This window comes from Dasypus novemcinctus, chromosome 3, assembly GCF_030445035.2.
Source record: "Dasypus novemcinctus isolate mDasNov1 chromosome 3, mDasNov1.1.hap2, whole genome shotgun sequence".
Classification (NCBI taxonomy): domain Eukaryota; kingdom Metazoa; phylum Chordata; class Mammalia; order Cingulata; family Dasypodidae; genus Dasypus; species Dasypus novemcinctus.
Genome location: NC_080675.1, coordinates 119,969,863 through 119,985,781, shown reverse-complemented (window position 1 = coordinate 119,985,781; position 15,919 = coordinate 119,969,863). Strand labels below are relative to the sequence as shown.

Here is a 15,919-nt window from a genome sequence, read left to right as displayed (position 1 = left end):
ATAAAATTTCCTTACCATGTTACATAGCAAGCCACAGGCTGCACAGATGCCAAGGAGATTATAAATTGCGGATCCAAGAATGGTGCTAATGCCAATATCTCCCTTTGTAATAAATACACCTACAAGCAATATAGAAGCTAAGTAAGTATTGACTTGAATATATAAAGTCACATTGAGTAAGTAAAAAGTATAATGAGCAATATTTACCTAGGAAAGCAGTAACTAATTCAGGAGCTGAACTACCCGCTGCCATAAAAGTTGCACCTGCAACATCCTGAGACAATCCAAGGGCTAAGGATAAATGAAATTACTGTTAAGCCTGGTGAAGTGACAAATGAAAGAGTAGATCTTCATAACAATACAATATTCAGAGCTACAGCTTCACATAAAAATATACTTCACATAAAAATAATATTGACTAAAGAAAAAAAATGCAGGTTAAAAAATAAGGGAGTCATTACTTAATGCTTCTGTAGAAAAGGCAACCAGAAGTCCCTCATTGGTAACCTGAGTTCCAAAATAGGAGATATTTGGAACCCATTTAAGACACCTTTCTGTTGTATGACTTGTAGATGAGTAGTAACACAGGACTTCTTTAAAATTGCACTGCCAACAGTGCTCCAGTAGGAGCTAAGAAAACAAAGTAATTTGGGAATCCTAACCCAAGTTGAAAATAAATACTAGTCTTAAAATCTATAAAAGAAGCTGCATTGAGCATTTTGTTAACAGAGCATTTTAAGTTAGCGTCTATACACACACATCAGTTGACTAAAAACCAAATAAGATTTATATTTTATAAATACAGTATTGATTTAAAATATGTAGCCATAAAACTTCACAGTAGAGTAGGACATAACAAGAAAATATCACTATCCAAACCGTTTGTGTATCTCCTTCAGACTTTAGAAGCATGCAAATCCAGTGACTTCTGTTATTGATAGGATGAGAGTTCTTTCAGTATTAACGCTGAGGGGCCTACTTTAGGAATAAAAAGAGAAAACCATTCTGAAAAGAGTAATTAACCTTGCTGTAGAAAGACTGAGACTGCATAGGAATTCTTCAGCCAAGGTTTATTGGTAGACTAAAAGTTAAGTGTTAGAGGTAGCATATACTAGACCTTAAGTTTTCTACCCTAGATCACAAAGCAGATGTCAAAGTTAGAACTAGAATTCAGGTTTTCCAAGACTTAATGGTTTTCTATGACTCAATACCAACCCTTAGTTGATGTTTATTATTTATTTCCTATTGATTCTTGACACTGCAGTCTTTCCAGACTCAAACTGGTGTGCTTGGCCAAATCCTTGTCACCTGTGGTCAAAATTTCCTTATTCTTGCCTGTGGGGACCATTAACAGTTGCATATCTTGGGTTCAAGTTATGCTCTATTTCTTGGAACATCTGCTTTCGACCTTACTGATTCCTTTTTTTCTTGGTTTGGCAGATTGTATTTTATAAAAATGGCTGCAGTATTTGTTAAATATGCTTTTCCAGAACCTTGCTATTCTCTTTTAGGAAAAATAAATATAAAAAGGCAGAGTCTGTCTTCCTCATAAATCTGGGTGAGTCTTTATGACTGCCTTGACTAGTAAAATATGGCATAAGTGACAATGTGATTTTCAAGGCATGGACATAAAAAGTGATACAACTTCGATTTGTCTCTCCCTCTTGGGGCCTTAAAGCCCTGAGCTGCCATGTAAAAAGTCCAGTTACCCTGAAACCATCGTACTGTTGAGAAGACCTCACAAAGAGACCATGTATATAAGGAGATGCTTGAGGAGCCCTGCTGTTTCAGTCTTATTTTGATGCTTCCCAGTTCAGGTGCCAGACAAGTGAGAGACTGAACTTCAAGATGATTTCAGCTTCATCCTCTCTGACTGTAACTGCATGAGAGACCCTGAGTTAGAACCAGCCCTGAAAACCCTCAAAGCTGTGAGAGATAATAAAATGATTGTTGTTTTAAGCCAGTTTGGGGATGATTTGTTAAGTGGTGATAGATAATTGGATCACCTGGCTATTGTTCATTTCCTATATTTATTGATTACCCTCTATGCCAGACATTTTTATGTGCTAGAAATATGGCAGTGAACAAAACAGACAAATGTTTCTGCTCTCATGGAGCTTTTAATTCCAGTAGGGAAGAGGGATGGCAAGATAAATGAGCAAAGTGTTTATTATGTTAGAGATAGGTAGCAAGACTTAAAAGCAGAGAGAGGATATATTTTTTAACGTCATGGAGGAAAGACCAAAGTTTTAGATTAGGTAACCAGAAAAGACTTCACTGGGAAGGTATCTTTATTAAAGACCTTGAAGTGAGGGAGCTAGCTACCCATGTATCTGATTTAAGAATACTAGAATTAATGAGTACAAAGACCCTGAGATAGAAGCTAGGCTGTGTGTTCAAGAAACAGCCAAAAGGGCCAGCATGTTGAATGAAATGTGTGAAGGGAGAGCAGTAGGCAAAGAGAATGATCTAATCCAGAACCTCTGTTCTTTTCTTCACTATACTTTTGCCTTTGGTCATCCCCGCTTCACAGTGACTAATGAAGGGTGAGAAGTAATTTGTGTAGCTTACATTTCATAGCTTTTCATTGCTGTTTAGAGTGATTTATACTTCTTATTTCATTAAAACTGATTTGTTGTAGGACCAACTGGCCATGAAATTTAAAAATAGAGCACAATAAAGCAGACTGTTCTGCGATTAATTTATTTTTTCATTTTTGGTATGAAATATTTTTCATTATTGGTATACATTTCACTTTCATATCCTCAGATATGATGGTCTTATTCCCATTTTACAGAGAAGGAAACTGGCCCAGGCAGTTAAATGGATATCCAAACCACATGGATAGTGAGCACCTTAAATGAGAGTTATTGTGTGTAAACTCTGAATCTATTGAGTCTAAATCCACACTACTGTAGTCCCACCCAGAAGTTTACTGTCTCTTTCAAAAGGAAAGGGGATTTCTAGTTTACCACAGAACCCCGAACTATGAGTGGCATTTAAACTATTTATGACCCTGGTGGGTGACTGAATTATTTTCTTCCCTTCCTTGTGGCACTGGAACACAACCAACCCCATTTCATGCCTACTTAGGGGAAAAAAAGTTACTGGAAGTCAGGAGTATTTTGCAAGTTTTCTAGTATATTCTGGAGAATTTATACATTTAGTGATATTGGCTACCATGAATTCTCTTTCCAAATCAGGATGAGATAATATGTGGAAGAAATGACAAAAAAGAAGAAAATGCTTTATCTTGAAGCAACTGTCCATACTTGGTTAAGTTGAAGACTGAATGACCAATTCATTTAATGCTAACTAAAGAATGCTTCATTAGAGAAATTCAGTCTCAAGAGTGAGAAAAGGTGATGTGTTGTTGCAAGGTAGGAAAATAATGTGCTCCTTTAGAACACTTTCACTCTTTGAAAACAAGAAAAATAAAGCTTGTTGCTAGTGACTGAGTTCTAATTGAGTGGAAAAGGAAAGATTCTGAATAGATGGAACTGTAAAACTTTAAAGATATTTTAACAAGTTATATCTTAAGATTCTAAGCATATTTTGTAAAATGGTTTATACCTTTGAACTTTAGAATAGATTGGTTTTGTCTTTCCTGACCTTTGAGTAGCATTTCTCTCTGCTATGGTTTATTATTAAAGATAAATTGTTCTGGTTTTTCACCCTAGCTGTTATTCTATTACTGTTTTTTTTTCTTATTCTATAAAGGAATAATGATATTTCCTTCCAAAAATAGCAGAAATGTTCAAGGTGAGTTTTCTTTTTGGTTTAGGTTTGAGTACATTATGTGTATAAAGTGCAACTTCAGGGTAATGAACTGATTATTAAAATTCATCAGGCTTTTTCTTAAATGTAAGTTTTCTTTTATGATGCCATGTTGGAAAGTGTTTAACAGTTTTTGAAAATCCCTGCTGGAATATAATAAAGTAGGAAGAATATTAAACTGAGACCTAGATTCTGGCTCTGCCATTAACTTGATATAAGATTTTAGACATGTCATTGTGTTTTGCCTCATATTTTGCCACCTGTATTAAATGTCATATTTTTCCATCTGTAAAATAGAGGGTTGGACTACATAATACCTAATGAATCTTCTAGTTTTATCAGACTTTATTCAAAGTGTAAATGGTTAAAATAGATTCCTTTTATAATTTAAAAAACAAATTATTGAAAATTTAGAAAATAGAGGGGAATAGGTGCACTCATGCTGTTACTATTGCATTTTAACCACCACTACCATTTTAATGTGTTTCCACTTCTTTTTCCATTGCACATTTTAGTAAAGTTACAACCATTGGCTTTATACTTCTTATTTCTCCTCTGGCAAAATTTTGAAAAGTTTTCAGTGACAACAGATTTTCATGCTTTGTAAGTGGATTAGAGTTTGAGAAACAATCAAAAATCATTCAGACCCAATGCTAGTGACTAAAGTGAGTAGTAATGTTGAGTACTTTTATGTAGGGTCCAAAATGAAGTGTGACAACAAACCAATGGGCCATATAGTCTTTTATGATTTACAAATCTGGCTCTGAAATTAATTTCAAATGTATTTCTAGAAATATTTTAAGTAAAATTAGAATCAGTGGAATAAACACAAATCCTTGCTGCATGTACATTTTACCTGAGCTATGAATGAGTGAATTCTGAAATCCTATATAATTTTTTTTTTAGGAGGTACTGGGGGTTGACCCTGAGGCCTCATATATGGGAAGCAGGTGCTCAAGCACTGAGCTATACCCATCCCCCAAGTATAATGTTTTAAAGTCCTGATCCCAATAAAAAATAAGGATCCCCCCCACAGGTATAATATTACAATGTACTGCCACTTTGTTCCTAGCCTGTCATATCTCCAGACCTCAAGATTACCTGAACTCTGGCTTTGTAACTTGCCCAAGGTCACGTAGATAGTAATTTCAGAGGTAGTACTGAAACCTAGATCTTTTTTATTACCAAAGCTGCTCTTTCAGTTATCCACATAGATAAAGTAAAGAAATTAATACATAGATTTATTATTATTACTATTATTAGCCTGCTCATGCAATAGCATTGTGGTAATATCAGGACTATTTAGTACTTATTTATATTCATATGCCTGATGTAGATTTAGATGCATTCCAAAGGAACCACAATTTAGATCAGAGAGAAAAGAAAAACAAAGAGACAAAAATGGTCTTAAGAGGAGGATGAGTGCCAATGTGGCAGGGAGGAAACACTATTCTTAGGTTCTTTGTTCTTTGTGAAGGCTTTTGCCTCTGTAAATTTCATGAGGATTAGGAATCAAACAATCCTCTGAAACTGTAGGCTATCTAAATGCCATATTCACAGAATTATTTGACTCCCTTCCAATTTTATCAACTTAGGGTCAATTCTACCTGGAATTAAATCTTGTGTTTCTTTCTTACTGTCTATCTCTGAAACAAATTTGAATGTGGACAAATATTAGTTCAAAGCAGAGTGAGTGAAAATTTTTTAATGAAAAAATAAATATTTAAGCATTTCTTTCCCAAAACCTTATTAAGGTCTTTTTCACTTAAGATATGTTGTAACTGAAAGATTAGAATTTCTAATTGAATAGTATACTGTGTAACCTTTAAAAAGAAAAGTTTCATAAGTAGGTCATTGTGGGCTTTGGGCTGTATCAAGTGACCAATCTTAAGGGATTCTCAGAGTTGGGAAATTTTAAAGAAAACTTCTCCACACAGTAGTTCAATAACTCAACAAGATCCCCATTATTTATCAAGAGGATATTTTGATTAGTTTTATCCTGAACTTTTTTGCTTCTAAAAATGAACTGCTTATACAATGAAAGATACTAGTCCTCTTTGGACTATGTCAATTTATAATGAGTTAAGTCCTTTTTAAAGGTTTCACTTTTCAAACCAATAAAATACTGGAATAAAAAGGTTTGTATATTATAAGAGAAATAAAAGAAACTTTAAACAGAATATTCCAGTTTAAGGTGTTTATTTGTCCTAAACTTCACTTTCAAGCTCAGCATGTATGCCCTATATTTGATATTTGCCCCAAACACATTTATATTGAGTTTGATCATTCATCTCCACTTTCCACTTTTTGCCCTGAAGCATTCTACTCTTTGTAGTCTGTCTTTATACAATAAGGAACATGTAGTAGAATGTTTACTATGAGTTAGGTACTCGTGTAAGCATTTCACTTTTCTTTCCTTATGTAATTGACAAAACAGCACTATGAACTAAGAACTATTAATATCCTCATTTTATAGCTGAAGTAACTGAAACAGAGAATTTAAGCAATTTGCCAAAGATCAGAGAATTAGTGAGTGGTGGAGCCAGGATTTGAACCTAATGTTGAGTCTGGTTGCAGGGCTGGCACTTCTCAGCCATCTCATTATAGCTTATAATGACAATGTTCTTCCCTTCCAGCCCTTCATGGATTTTCAACATTGTCATAGACCATTCAACAAGTATATCAACATAGAGTTAGAGAAAAAGCAAAGAAAACCCCAAGCAAACATTACCAAATATGACTACAAGGAATGGCACTAACTTCACAATCCAGCCTGAGATTTTTAGGTAAAGGTTCTTAAGCCAGGCTGACATAAATGACTAGAGATTAAACATAGGCTCCGCTTTCTTCCTTGTAATCATTTGGAAACCCCCTCTTCTCTTATCTCGCTCTCTCTCTCTCTCTCTCTCTCTCACACACACATACACACACACACACACAAACGTATACACATACACAGAGTTCAGAGGATCCACCCAAGTAAGGATCTAGAATAAGAAAACTGGTGAGAATGAGGAAGATTGCCTTAGGTTTATTCTTTGCCATATTACCTTTAACTCCTTTAGCTCTAACTTGGTCTCAGACAATATTCCCACTCTGGTCACATCTTTAACCCCTTTTCTTGAATTCCTACCCTGTTTTTCACCACAGAAGCTGAGTCTTATTTCCAAAGATAAAATGCCCTGGACAACTAAAATGTGATTTACGTTCTGCATTGATTTTACTTCAGTCCTCATTAACCTCTTACCCTACAGAAGCTAAATGGAAAAAAGAAGATAGGATTGAAGGAAGGGGGTGGGGGGAATAACATTTTCTCCTATTGGTTCTACACAGTTAAGATGATAGCAAAATGCCACAGGGAGTCTAATAAAAGTATGTGTTTTCTTTTCCAGTGTTGAAGGTGGAGGACAGACTGTATGATTTTGATCATTAGTATAGCAAGGAAAAGGGAAAATCCTTGCTGTAAGCCTGAGGTAGTGGAAGCTCTCAGGGAAATAAAGATCGGCTGGTCTTTATTGCTGCAGAAAGAAACAGAATTGACTTGAATCAGAATTGATTGGTGGTCTAGCCAAGGTTTGGGCACAAGGCTCAGCCCTCTAACTCCTTTAATACGTCCATTGTCTGGAGACTCCAATCCTGAGCCTTCTCTCTTTTTTTTTTTTTGAAGGTACTAGGGATTGAACCCCAGAAACTCATACATGGGAAGCAGGCCCTCAGCCACTGAGCTACATCTGTTCCCCAATCTAAGTTTTTTGTTTTTGTTGTTTTGTTTTATTTTTAGGAGGTACTGGGGATCAGACCTGGGACCTCCTATATGGAATGCAGGTGCTCAACTACTTGATCTATATCTGCTCCCCTCCTCTGGTCTTGCTGAAGATCCTGCTGCTGAACAGTAAGCTATGGCAGGGGATTTGAGGAAGGGATAATAGAATAGAGTAAGGTAGGACAAAAGCCTGCCAATTCTACTATCTTATTCTAGGTTGGAACTCAGAACCTGTCCCTCATGGTGTTGTTGCATTCATATGTGATGTTTAGGTTCCACAGTATTGCACTATGATCTCAGGGATATTTTAGACAATGGTGTAGCACGTTGAGATGTTGGATTCCACTCATTACGTGTAACTGTTTACAACACAAATTTCCAAACCCTCATAGCTTGCCAACAGTCTAAACTGATTTTTTAAAGTTACTCAGTGAATTCTCTTTATTTTGTAATGTATTTCCTCCATAGTTTCAATGGATATTTGATATACTTTTTGTGAAAAAAAATTCAGTGCCTTTGGGGATGAAAATGCCTTCTATGATTGTCCAACATAGAATATTTCTTCTGAAATAACCATATTAATGATGTTAATCTCAAATAAGTTTGTATAAAATTACATTATATAGCAGTTAAGAACATGCTTGGGTTTAGGCATTAGAAAGACCAGGGCTCTGCCATATATTGGCTGTATGGGTTTGGGAAATCTCCTACCCTCTCAGACTCAGTTTCCTCATTGGTATAAATATAGTAGTTCCTATTCTGTAATTTTTTTTGTAAAGACATTATAAATATATGTGTTTATAGTAGATTCTTGTTAGTCATGGTAGTTATATAAAATTGCCATGGATACTGAATTAGCAAATACTGAACCAGTGCTCCTAAGGTGAAATATAGGGTTAGATTCCTTGCCAGCATCTGGTCACAACGTTTTGCCAACCAATCAATACATAATCTTCTTTAATATGCGCCTCTGTTTAAAGACAACTTATTTAATATATATTGTTGATTCCTTAACATTGACCTCGTGGCCACAACAGCACTATGACTCACACCTGAATAAAGCTTAAAAATGTGCATATTTTCTCTGTAAGGCACATCACTGCCTATTTGCACTTAAGAACATGAGACACCATTTCAGCACTACACATTGGAGCCATCTGAAAGAGTAAAATCATCAACAGAAAGCAAAAAATGCAAAAAATGTGGCACTAGGTATACCATGAATGAAAAATTTGTTTACAGTGTGAGAGCTGAAACAAGAAAGCAGAGCATTGCTTTGTTTGACCTCAGCAAGGAAAATACACATTGGATAACTCAATTTTTTTGCTACTCTGCATGTCCACAAATGACTGCAAAAACATCATGAGCATTGATTTCACCAAGTAGGCAAATTTGCAAATATGGTATTTGTGAATAATGAGGATCAACCATACAACATTTCGTACCATGCTTGGTCTTCTAAAATCGTTTCATGACAAAAATGATATATAAATAATAACACTCCAAGCACATTGTAGAATGCTCCAGTTAACTGTTTTGAAGATTGTATTAATAATTGACAAAGTGGATATAATTATTACAACTCAGTATTCATCAAGGAACCAGGGAGAAATGCGAAGCATCTGCAGACTCTTTTAAAGCCAATTTCTGTGGAAATAAACAAATTGCAGGGGAATTTATTTCTTTTCTTTTTTTTTTTTGCTGATGTTATAATTTGGGTGAGACCATGGCTAGATCTTGAAAGGATAAATGACAGAGTTAATTTATAGGCATTCAAAAATGAATTAGGCTAGCACTATTTCTATCTTATTTGTTGCCAGTATTTTTGATACTCAAGATCAGGATCAATTCTTAATGGCAGAAGATGATTTGGCAGTGGCATGAGCGTCTATCAATCACACATCCATAATAGCTACTGTATTATATTTCAGAGCAAAGAATGGTCCATTTGAAAAATGTACATTTGCTGATGATATTTCAAAGTAATTCCACAAGTGGTATGGTGAAAGCCATTATTAAAGACATATGATGTCACTTCATGAAGTTTATTACAAAGCCATAACCTAAACTTTAATACAGGAGCTTTTTTTTCTGTAAGGTCAGGAAAAGGTTTTCTTTACTACACTTAACCATGACTTTTTTAATAAACAGAAGTCTCGATGGGTTTATTCTTTCTGTTGTGTTGAATCATTGTTCAGTCAAGTCATTGGAAATGATGAATGAAAAAAAAAACTTATTGTCCAAGAAGAAAAGATGGTAGGTGGGATACGGTATGTTAAATTTTAAATTTCTTGGTTTTATATGATTAACATGATCTATTTGGCTTTATCTTTTCTAGTTAAAAGTATAGAACTGATTCAAGAATGCACAAATAGATGATTAGAACAGAGTTGAGATATAGAAACAGACACACATAAGAATTCAGTATATAAAAATTGGTCATTGTGGAAAACAAATCCAAAAGCAAAACAAACTCTTAGGGGAAGAAATAGTTAAAAGTGAAAAAAAAAAACATCAATATTACAAGTAGAAGAAAGCATGACAATTTATCTGACCCAAGTATAGAAAGGTCTTTGTAAGCATAAAACCAAAGGGAGAATTATAAAGAAAATATTTAAAACTTTAGTTAAAAAATATAAACCTTGATATGATAAGTATACAAAATAAACATTTGATATTAAAATTAGATGAAGGGTTAATATCCTTATATTTTAAATGTCTCAAAAATCAATGAGAAAAAGTTATCTCCAACAGAGTATGGACAAAACGCTGTATAGATAAAATATACAAAAGCAAGACCACAAATGCCAAAAAAGATAAGCTATTCAACCTCACAAAAATAAATACAAATTTTGTAAAATGAAGTACCATTTTGCAACAATTAACAAAAATATTTAAAATGACCTAAATGATAACTATAAAAGTAATCTCAAGAAATAGTGTCAATGTCATGGTAAAATGTAATGTCATATACAAATAAACATTTGCATTTACTTAAGTTATGTAATAGTGGTTGCATGAAATAGGAAACTGAAAACTGGTCCACTCTAAACTTTTTCATTAAACAAATAGTTGTAGAGTGCCTCCTGTTCTATTGCCAGGTACTGCTTTAGGACCTGGGTATACTGCTATACTGCAGTGAACAAGAGGAAATTACTTGCCTTGCATTTCAGCGAGAGTGGGGAGTGGAGAATGAGAAAAGGGAAAGTTTACATTCATGCTATTTCCTTCTTTGAACAAATGCTAATGTATGTGGTGTTTGTATGTGTGTACTGGGGTGTAGAATGCTATTTCTGTTCAGTCTTGTGAGTGCAATGAGAACGCTGAATTAATTCTGACCTTGCTCTAAAGTGTAGGCTCAATTAATTAAACTGAGCAGGAGACAGACACTGGAAATGCTGGCACTTTTGCTTACATGTCATAAAACATCACTGATACCTGATTTTTGGGACCAGTGCACCAGTGTAAGGTCTATGTTTAGGATCCTGTGCAGTGTACATGACCCAAGGGTTAAAGCTGAGGAGACTGAATTGGATGATCTTATTTTCAGAAACTAGGAACTAAACTTATGTTGAATAATTGACTTTATAATTAACAGATGCCTGATGTCACTTTACATAGGATGCAAAACTATTTATTTGTTTAGTCATTCATTCATTTTAATTTTCTGGTTCATAAACATCCATTAGCTTTATTAATGACAGAATACTGGAAAGGAAGAGGGAAAGGATTGCCCTTAATTGCATTTGTTTTATCATCTATCTCTAACAAATATGAGTAGTGATTTTTGAGAAAAATGAAATGATTATTTTAAAGTATAAAATTTGAAGTATTAGTATTGTATTAGGAGTATACTCTAAGAACATACACGTGAAATCTTGGAAAGTTCTTATAACAAACAACCTGGTAGCAGAGTGTACGAAAGGGAAGATTCTGGGAGTGGGCTGTTTAATAATACCTGAGGGGTACTCATTTAAAGATGCTCAGCTTCATATTAAGTACCAAGAGAAATCACACTCCAGCCAGTTCCCTAAGTCAAAGGAGCCACAACACAGACATCAGTGCTCTGTGGCCACCACTCAAGATGGACAGAATTGCTGAGCTCTTTCACAGAGAGTGATGTCTGTGTGATACAACTATTCTTGAAGGTTATAAGGGAGGTTTCTAGCCACTTACATTCACTGATGATTTCCAGGGAGGGTAGGAAGTACTCATTACAGACAATAGATATAGCCATGAACATGTAAAGGATAATTAGGAAGTAGATGATGATTCCTCCAGCTGTTCGTTCCTGTTTCGTGAAAAACCCTTCAGGAAACTCTGATGATGGAGAAATAACACATTGGGTGGTATTTCCTGGTAAGAGAAAGGAGGTGAAAATTTGAACAATGTTGGTATCACCCATTCCAAACCCACAAAAAAGAGATTCCTTAGAAAACTGTAAAGGGGGGAATTCTGGGTGGAATTTTAAAAACTCTGGTGAAAATTTATAAACCACTTCTGAATGTGACGAAGTTGTAAAGCCTTAAACATTGTTTTGGGGGATAAGAAAGTTGTACTTTAATGAAATAAACTGATGATGGTAGAAGAATTAAAAGGGAAATCACAGCAGGACTCCCCAGGATGAGATTTCAACACCTTCCCACTCATTATGTGAGTCTCTACCCACTGATACAACCCATTATGACAAGATGAACACTCACACACTCCTTAGAGGCCTGCTCCTGGTGCTCTCTGTCCCACATCCAACACCCTAAACCAGTAGCCCTCCCATGCCGTATTTGCCCAAAGAACATTCCCGACATTGATTTCAACCACATACCTGCAAATCCCCAGAATGCACCTGCTCCCTCCCTTAACACCCTCCCCCCCCCAGTTCCGTGGACAGCCCAACCCACCCTACTCACAAACCAGCACCGCCCAACTCAATAGCATCACTGCACCACTGTCATGCCCACTCACTGCACAACTACATCCTTCCATCTTAGCAGATTTTGCCCATATGGGCATTGGCTCACAACATTCTTCTCCCTTTATGTCTCCTGTGAACCTGTCTTCTAGACTCTAGCTCTGTGAGTCTGCTCAGTTTCCTTAATTCATATCAGTGAGGTGATGTAGTATTTGTCCCTTCAGTACCTGGCTTGCTTCAGTCAACATATAGCCGTCATTCATGTGTTAACACTGCATTCCTTCTTACAGCTGAGTGATATTCCATTGTATATACCACAATTTGATTTTCCATTTATCTGTTGATGGACATTTGGGTGGTTTCCAACTTTTGGCAATAGTGAATAATGCTGCAGTGAACATTGGTGTGCATTTATCTGTTCGTGTCCCTGCTTTCTGTTCTTCTGGATATATACTCAGCAGTGGGATTGCTGGATCCTATGGCAGTTCTATAGTTAGCTTCCTGAGGAACTGCCAAATTGAATCCTCAGGATTGGGAAATGAATGACAGACTACAGTAGATTTATAGTTATTCTAGTAATATCACTGATGTGGAGGCAGTGCCCACTGGAGATTCTGAGGGGAGGGAGAGGGTAATCTGGGGACATTTTTGGGACTTGGTTATTGTCCTGAATCACATTGCAATGACAGATACAGTCCATTGTATGTTTTGCCATAACTTACAAAATTGTGGGGAAGAGAGGGTAAACTACAATGTAAACTATAATCCACGCTTAGTGGCAGTGCTCCAAAATGTGTTCATCATTTGTAACAAATGTACCACACTATGAAGGATGTTGTTACTGCGGGAAAATGTGGGAGAGGTAGGGAGTGGGGGATAGGGGAATCCCATACATTTTAAATATTATATTTATATAATCTAAGTATCTTTAAAACGTATATTAAAATAAATAAATTTTAAAAAAAGATATCATGAAATCACTCTTCCTTGTCTGCTTCACTTCTGAAAGGGCATTCTGAATCTCTTGCCCTCCCCAAGCAGAAATTGTATTTCTAATGAATAAAAATTTTTTATTGTCTGTTCAGTATCATTTTCCTATTTTAGAACCCAGGTTATCTATAGGCCTGCAAAAAGTCATTGCCTTGCTGAGAGAATTTCTAGGGTGTATTTTTTTCCTGATGAAGCCTCCAGCAGTAAAAACTGGAGCCTTCCTTGCTTCATGATCTCTGTGAATTCCTTTGGCACTATCTCTGAGAACCTTTTTGAGGAATGAAAACTGATGCCCTGCCCAAAGCAAAAAATCAGAGCAAGTACAGCAGAAGAAAATTCCCTTTCTTCATCCCTTCACATACAGGTGGTAGCAGGAGCAGCAGGGGTGGCTGCACCCTTTATTGACCTACCTGTGGCCCTTGGGAGACGTCGGGACAGAGTGGCACCATGGGGAAACAGGTATGCAGTGGTCCAGATGATCCCAAACAGCAGGGCTCCTCTCACCCTCCTCAGGCCTCTGTTTGTCTGCATGTTGGCTGAGCTCTTGCTTCTTGCAGATTTGCAAGAGAGAAAAGGAGGATAAGCTGGATCTTGTGAGGAGGCTCCTTCCTGCCCAATGTCTTGCCTGGGGCACTTTTCATCAAGGCCAGCCCAGGAGGGAGAGTTATTGGAGCATGACTAGAGCCAGCCAAGCTTCTCTGATCAGGCGATCCTAAGCCCCAGGGAATTTGGAAGAGCAATCTTTGTCTATAGCTGTTCCCCGTGACTGACTGTTAGTACTTTAGAGAAATGAGTGGTTACTTTTAATGTGCTCCTATTCATGCTGCATTTGACTATCCCTAGTTTTTCGGGCCCAAGTTTGCAGTTTCCTCCATCTGTGTAGCTCTTGCTCCTAAAAGTTGTTGGGGCTGGTTTATGCATATTCTTTGGGTAGCTTGGCTTCCTTTTATATTTCTGTTTCGGCTTTTCATCCCCATCTCCAGATAGGGCTAGAGGAAGGAAGATCAATAAGAAGACTACAATAATTTAGAGGAGAAATAGTGGTGGCTTGAACCAAGGCAATGGCATTGGGGATGGAGAGAAGCCAATAGTTCCAAGAACTGTTAAGGAAGTAGATTGGATGATATTTGGTGATAAACTGATTGTGCTCTCTGCCAGAGGGAGCTATCTAAAATGCAAATTTGACAAGCCAGGAATGTTCAAATGTAGGTCACTATGTTCACTACCCTAGCATTTACTAGGCTTGCTCAGATGTTAAGACTTTGTGGCAGTATAGCATTGCAGTTAATAGCACAGACTCTGAAGCCAGACCACCATTTGACAATTTGTAATGGGGATATTTTAGTACCACTTTTATATTGGATTCTAGTAAGGATTACATAAGTGGAGAGATGTAAACTGCTTAGAACAGCATCTGCCACATGGTCAATTTTAATTATTCACCATCACCATTATTAATATTTTTATTATATTATTACTCTTGATTGAGATAGAAGCTGCTTGGTCATTAAACAATTTTGTAGTTCACCTGAAACTCTCATGCTTCCTTTGCTGTGCAGGAAATGCATAAAAATTGATGTGCTAAGTTTCAGATTTAGAAACTGGGTTTTTCTTAAGAGAAGGAATAAATTCCTTCTAGAATGTTTGTGATATCAGGTTGGTAAAAATTCTCAAACACACTTGTTTTGCTGGGAATTGCTGTGCCTTGTAAATCACTGTGAAGTTGTCATTTCTAGGAAATGGATATCCAGATGTGTGGTATGGTATGAGACTGCAATGGTGAGTCACCAAAGAGCAGCCCAGTAACAGAGTGTACGCTTAACAGGCAGAGTTCTGGCTGTTGATACCCGCAGGAGGCTGCACCCTGGACCACTGGCCAGCAGTGGCTAAGACTAGGGAGCAAGACCACTTAGTTTTGTACTGAGTGGAAGTATATCATGACTCTCTTCTCTTCACATGACAGAAGTTATAGTTCAATCAGGTAATAAAACTAAACCATCTATACAAACAAAATACCAGCAATAGCACAAAAACTCAAACCTACAGTGAATGCTTGCAAGGAATGGGAGCTACATGCTAATTACAATGGAATAGGGGTGACTCACACGTTAGGTAGGTATTCAGTAATCATTGTTGTTTGATTACATTGTAATGATTCTTGAAAACACATTCCCAGAACATACATGTACTTGATCTAAACAAACTGTATGATAAAATATGGATTTACAAATAAAAGGTAAACTTAGAAGGCTAATTATATTTGCTTTAATATTCAGTCTTCATTTTATAAATGGATTTTGAAAACTTTTTTGTTGTAAAATAAAGCACAGATACAGAAAACCATGCAAAATAAATGTATGTGTATCATTATTACATTGCATTGCAATTATTGTTTTTATAAGAAGGACAGCTTGTAATTACCCCTAGATAAAGAAATGAAAATTTGTCAGCCACTCTAGAAAGTTCTTCATGGAACTTAA

At 36.3% G+C, this 15,919-nt stretch overlaps 1 protein-coding gene across 1 annotated transcript in view; it reads right to left on the bottom strand.

Annotated features, from left to right (window-relative positions):
- Positions 1-14,078, bottom strand: part of SLC24A5 (solute carrier family 24 member 5) — a 28,643-nt gene extending 14,565 nt beyond the window's left edge. The window contains exons 1-4 of the mRNA XM_012527760.4: positions 13,850-14,078; positions 11,717-11,896; positions 208-291; positions 16-119 (exon numbers count right to left, since the gene is read on the bottom strand). Coding sequence (XP_012383214.3) covers positions 16-119; positions 208-291; positions 11,717-11,896; positions 13,850-13,970 — 489 coding nt within the window. The 5' untranslated portion in view covers positions 13,971-14,078. The remainder of the gene's footprint in view (positions 1-15; positions 120-207; positions 292-11,716; positions 11,897-13,849) is intronic.
- Positions 14,079-15,919: the final 1,841 nt, after the last annotated feature.